This window comes from Strigops habroptila, chromosome 10 (genome assembly GCF_004027225.2).
Source record: "Strigops habroptila isolate Jane chromosome 10, bStrHab1.2.pri, whole genome shotgun sequence".
Lineage (NCBI taxonomy): Eukaryota > Metazoa > Chordata > Aves > Psittaciformes > Psittacidae > Strigops > Strigops habroptila.
This window is the reverse complement of record NC_046359.1, coordinates 28,752,587-28,758,586: the sequence shown is the minus strand read 5'-3', so window position 1 is coordinate 28,758,586 and position 6,000 is coordinate 28,752,587. Positions and strand designations below refer to the sequence as shown.

Here is a 6,000-nt window from a genome sequence, read left to right as displayed (position 1 = left end):
AAAGGAGGAGGTGATTCCTGTATTTCTGGTGGGGCCTGTGCATTCAGTTCTTTACAGAAGTAATGCGATAGATGTATCGTGGCTGCTGAGAGCCCGGGAAAGGCTGAATTGCGAAGGAAGGCATTTCCTGTAATTGGCTCCATATCACAACTTAGTATCAAACGATTCTGCTTGGAGTTTGCCAAGATGACAATGAACATAGAGATTTTACTGTACTTTTATTTTGGCGAGAGGCACCAAAAAGTCTTCCTTCCATTCATATGCTCTCACAACCCTTAGGCTTCATTAGTACTGTATCTTCTATCTGGAAACTACTCTGGAAGCACACATACTGGAGCTATTTCATTAGCTCCAAATATAACACCTGCCTCCTAAGCCATTACCTGTAGAAATCCATAATTATCTGTGCATTGCTCTCCTGCCAGGAATATCAGGTCCAGATCACGGACTGGGTGCTTTTATGTCCTTAATTGACTGGATCCAGGCAACCCAGTTTCTTCTTTTTACATTTCCTGAATCTTCAAAGCACCCAAGTGCCCTCCCAGGTGCCAGCTCTGGCCCTCAGTTTCTCTTGTGATATTACAGTGAACTCAAACCCTGCCAAAGGGCAAAGTCCATCCGTTTTCTAGTGACTTTCTCACAAAAAACTGGGAAAATTGGCAACTAAAAATTAATAACAGGAAAAAAAATTAATAAGGAAACCATCTAGATCCCGAGTACGCTTGTTCTGGGGAGGAGAAAGCCAGGCTGCACATGGTTTCCCAGTTATTTAATACAGTAGTTGGTACCACGGTGTCGAAAATGACTGAAATTTTACATGACGTGTAGATAGCGTTCAATAACCCGGTGTGTACAACCTTTTAGTCGATTTCCCCCCCTCTCCAGTACCCTTGCGGGGCAGCAGCGCCTGACGCCCCGCGGTGCCCCCCTCAGCGCCGCCTCAGAGCCAGGGGCAGCGGGGCTGAGGTGGGGCGGGCAGGTGATCCGCAGCAAACAAAGGGGCTGGCAGCGCCCCACCGCCATGGGCACACGGCATTCAACAGCCGTTTTCTGCCCCCCCGCCCCGGGGCCACCACCCCATGCACCGTGTCCCGGCCGGGGAAGCGCGGCCGCGGGCCGGGTAGGGTCGGGCCGGGCGGGGCGGGCCCCGGGAGGCCGCTTCCCCTGTCGCGGCCGGCACTTCCCGGCGCTCGCACACCGCGGGGAAACTCTTCCTGCGGGCCGGCCCCCGCTGACGTAGCGCTGCCTCTGCCGCCGCCGCGGCGGCCGGGGGCCGAGAGGGGTGCGGGGTTGGCGGAGCGGGCCCCGCTGGGCGCTGTCAGGAGCGGCGGGGCCCGTTGCCCGCAGTGGGGTCCAGAGGGCGGCGCTGTCACGGAGGGCAGGGTGAGGGGCGCCCGGCGTGCTGGAAGTAGCCGTGGTGGTAACGGCAGCGCCGCACGGCGGCCCGGGGCAGCACCTCTGTGATGAAGCACGTTGATAAAAGCGGGCGGGGAGGAAGGCGGCCGGCGGTGTTTTTTCCACGCTTGGTTCATCACTTTATGCTGTGAGGAGGAGGAGGAAGTAGGGGCGGGGAGGGAACGGGACGGGACACAGAGAGCCCCCCTTGGAGAGCCGCCCGGTGGGTGTGGAGGACCCCCGGCTGCGTTGCCCGGCTGGCCGGGGCCGCGCTGCTCCCCCAACAGGCAAAACTTTCTAGGCGCGCACGGCCGGGGCCGCTCCGCACACTCGCACCACACACACACACTGACGTCTTTTGCGCATTTCCTGCGCTGGAGCGAGCGGCGGAGCGGCACCGGCAGGCGGGCGGGGGCTGCGCGGAGGGAGGGAGGCGGGAGGCGGGCGGGGGGCGGCCGGCGGGAGGGAGGCGGGAGGCGGCGGCGGCTCTGCCCATCGCCAGGGCGGCGGCCGCCCAGCCGGAGCCCGCCGAGACCCGCGCGGCCCGCTCCGCTGCCGTCGCCCCCCCATGCGCGGGGGTCGCTGCGCTGGGTCCTTGGCCTTGGCGGCGGCGCGGCAGGAGGAGGAGGAGGAGGTGGCGAGGCAGGACGGGTGGCTCCGGGCTCCGGCGCGGATGGAAGGTCCCCGGGTGGATGTCTGCTGAGCGGAGGCTGTGCAGTAGGCAGGGCTGGTGGGTCGGTCGGTGTTTCTGATTTTTGTGTGTGTGTGTGTGTGTGTATGCGGGTGTGTGTATTGTTGTGCGGCGCACGGGCAGGACTGGCGTGTGCGGGAGCCTGGGGTCGCGGCTCTGCCTCCTCTGCAAAGACTGAGCCAGGATTATGGTCTAGGTGGAGGGAGAAGGCTCTTGCGTACCCCCAGGATTGATTATGCGCGGGTTTTGACTGCATTCGGGGGTTTCTGCAGCCGCGGACGCCTCCCCCTCCCCGCGGCCCCCCTCCCTTGTTTTCCGTTAGAAACACGGGCAAGAAAATAGATGTATTCACTGGGTGTCGCAAGAGCAAAGGCTAAATAATCAAAGGTAACAGCAGCAGCAGCAAGGCGAAGAGACCCGCACTCTATCCTGCTCCCCCACTCCAAGACCTGCCCTCCTATTTATTGGCGAGACCTCCCTCCCTTTTTCCCTCCCTCCCTCCCTCCCTCCCTCCCTCCCTCCCTCTCGGTGCGAGTGCGTTGTGCGAGTGTTTAATCCCGGGAAAAAGTGCAGCCATCCAGCCATGGTGGTTTTCAATGGGTTGCTGAAAATCAAGATCTGCGAGGCAGTGAATCTGAAACCCACAGCGTGGTCTCTGAGGCATGCGGTGGGTCCCAGGCCACAGACCTTTTTGCTGGACCCTTACATAGCCCTCAATGTGGACGACTCCAGGATCGGGCAAACCTCAACCAAGCAAAAGACCAACAGTCCTGCATGGAACGATGAATTTGTCACCGACGTTTGTAATGGCAGGAAGATAGAGATGGCTGTTTTCCACGATGCCCCCATTGGGTACGACGATTTTGTAGCTAACTGCACTATACAGTTTGAGGACTTGCTGCAGAACGGGAGCCGCCACTTCGAGGACTGGGTGAGTGTTCACACTGTAGGTGCCTCCATGTACATGCCATAGGGGTTTTGGTGGCATGGCTCTGGATGCAACATCTGTCTTGCAGAGTTAGGTTGCCAAGGGCATGTAATGGCTCTGAAGGCTTTTCATTATTTCTGTGCTTTGTTATACTGAGATAGTCATGGTTACTGTATATCTAATGCATGTGGTCTGCAGGCAAGGGAGGAAAGAAAAATATGCTGAATCTGAGCAAGAGATGTGTAATTACCACTTCAGTTTCTGAAATTATGTTACATAAATACAAGTCTAGTTATCTTATTGTGTTTGAAAAACCCCAACCAAATGCATCCGTACAGAACATTACCGCAAAACCCAGATCCAGTGCTTGGACTGACTTCATAATTTCAGTGTGAACGCTCTTGGTCAGCCTGCCAGTGATGAGCCTTAAAAATCCAAAGCTGACCTCTGATACAAGACACTTTGGGGTCTTGGTGTCACTTCAAAGCTCACTGCATCAGCATTGATGCTCCTCCTTCTTTCTCCCAGATGATCTACACCTTTATGCATACAGCTAATGCAATGCTTCTTCGGATGCCTGATATTGGTATAAGGGTCCTGGTGGATTTTGGTCCCAACCAGACAAATTCTCTTGCCTGTATACACAACGTGTCTCACAGCTTCCACAGTGTCTTAAAGACCCAGAGGTTATAACGTGCCTCAGTGGGAGTACAAAACAGCTGGAAAGCGCTTGGTCTAACATCCTCAGTTACTGTGATTTAACACAGAAAAATCAAACAAACAAAAAGAGAAACACAGGAAACGTGAATAGGCACATTTCACATTTCTGCAGTTGAACAGTTAGATGGTATATCCTTTAAATGAGATGTATAATAAAACAATAGTACCTGCCTTGTCAGTTTCAATGTGCCCTGCTTGACCAGCTGTCTGAAATGTGTGTGCTCATCTTCTTGTGTATTTATTTGTTATTCTCAAGGATACTAGTCAGGGCAATATTTCTTTGTCAAACAGACAAAGAACTCAGGACCAAAATAGTGAGAGTTAATAGTTCTGAGTTTCATGTATGCTTTGAGGCTTCTTTGCTTAATGCAGTGGTATGAAGAGATGTCAGAGTGATGGAAAAGCATGAGAGAATTTGGCTCTATTTATGCTGATTAGGACCTGAACAACTTTACTGTTAAAACTTTTATGTTTACAACTTCACAATATTTTTCACTTCTGCTACATATATTACATTGTGATAATTAGGATCTAGATTATTCTGGTGCTCTATAAAAGCTACATATTAGTAAGGTTGGATGGTAAAACTGGGTGATAGGCAAAGGAAAAATAACCAAATCAGGAAAAGACATATGCAGCAGTATTGCAGATGTCTTTTACCTGGGTTGAATGATAATCAAGTTGTGGCTTTCCTGAAATCATGGAGGGTTTTCATCTTTGAGACCAACAGGATGAGGATGTTGTCACAGATTTGCAGTGAAAGAATAATAATTTCATATGATCTTTCTGTGTACGTTATGTGTTGTGAGTTCCAGCCAAACTGGAAGGACCTTGCAGGTTGCAGATGCCAAGTTGGAGGGGCTGGTGTGCTGGGGTATATCGCCGCTCTGATTTTTAAGATGAACTCAAACGTCTGAACACATTCCCTATATAAATAGTGGAATTTAACAGATTGAGGCCCATTGTAGACACAATTTGGGAGGAACTACATAGCTGAATCAGATAAATGCTGTGTTTTATTGCATCAGGATTCATTGCTGTCCAGCATTCACTGGGTGGGAGGAGTCGGGGGAGTGACTATGCTTGTCTGCTGGTGTGACAGAATTGAGGACATGGCAGTGGAACATAGCTGGTCAGCACATTATAATGCGGCATCTGAAGCATCACTTACCTCATTTTGTGCTGTAAATCTTCATAGTTTGGATTGTGTTTGTGTGGTACAGATAATACACAGTGTACACCACCCACCCTATATCACAATTAGGATGGCTGGGGAGGCAAAAATCCTCCCCAAAATTTCCAAAATCTTTCCATTTACTGATTTGTGTCACTGTAATTGTAATACCAAAGGTGTTTATTGGATTGTTAATAGATAGGGACCTTCAGAGAACCAGCTCTTAGAAAATTACACTGTTTTTTGGTCTCATTTCACTGAGTGGAAATAAGGCCTGTGGGCATGACATCTCTATATGCAGTAAAGTAAATAGATTTCTTGGTATCTTCATCACTGTCTGGAGTGTGTATTAAAACCTGAAAAAGAGAAGTTGTCTATGAAATGAATGAGTTTCACAATACAAGAAAATGCATGTGGCCTGCCTAAATCAACGTTAGACTAAGATCTGTTGGTACTAAACAGTTTCTTCTGTTTAATAAGAGGACAAATCCCTTAATTTCATTCTTGGCATTTAAGGCAGATATTTTTTGTAGTGCTCTTTTCCAACTTTATGACAAGCAAATTAAAAGCAGCAATCACAGCGACCCATTCCTCCTTGCTGCCTGAAATGTCAAATAAATGCAACCTAAGAAACACTCTTGGAGACTATAAAGTCTTTTTATGCCATTCTAAGGGTTTCCCTTCAAGCAGTCCTGAAAGTTTAACTGGGTACCACATACTTGTTGAGCGTGTTTGGTGTGATTGTGCTGCTGCTCCTCTTTACCTTCAGAATGATGCAACAGTTCTTGCAGGATGGACTGTTACTATTTAAATAGGTTTGAGAAAATGGTCACATGCTGAGAACAGGTCTTGTCAATATATTAATAGCTTTAATGCTTTCAATCTCATATAATACTGTGTATATTTTTACAAAGAAATTACAATATTTGTTTTATAACAACTGAACTAGGGTCGAGGTTATGTTACTTACCCTGTAATATATTTCTAGTTTCTTGTCAGAAGTCCAAAATGCAAAAAAGACTTGCAAAGAAATAATATTTTAGGGTTTTTTTCCCCTAAAAAGGGACTGTTTCTCTCTTTAGCTGGCTCACC

At 49.6% G+C, this 6,000-nt stretch overlaps 1 protein-coding gene across 1 annotated transcript in view; it reads left to right on the top strand.

Moving 5' to 3' along the window:
- The first annotated feature begins 1,864 nt into the window (after nt 1–1,864).
- The window catches only part of PRKCE (protein kinase C epsilon), a 286,416-nt gene continuing 282,280 nt past the window's right edge, over nt 1,865–6,000 (top strand). Inside the window, exon 1 of the mRNA XM_030499576.1 lies at nt 1,865–3,017. Coding sequence (XP_030355436.1) covers nt 2,670–3,017 — 348 coding nt within the window. The 5' untranslated portion in view covers nt 1,865–2,669. The remainder of the gene's footprint in view (nt 3,018–6,000) is intronic.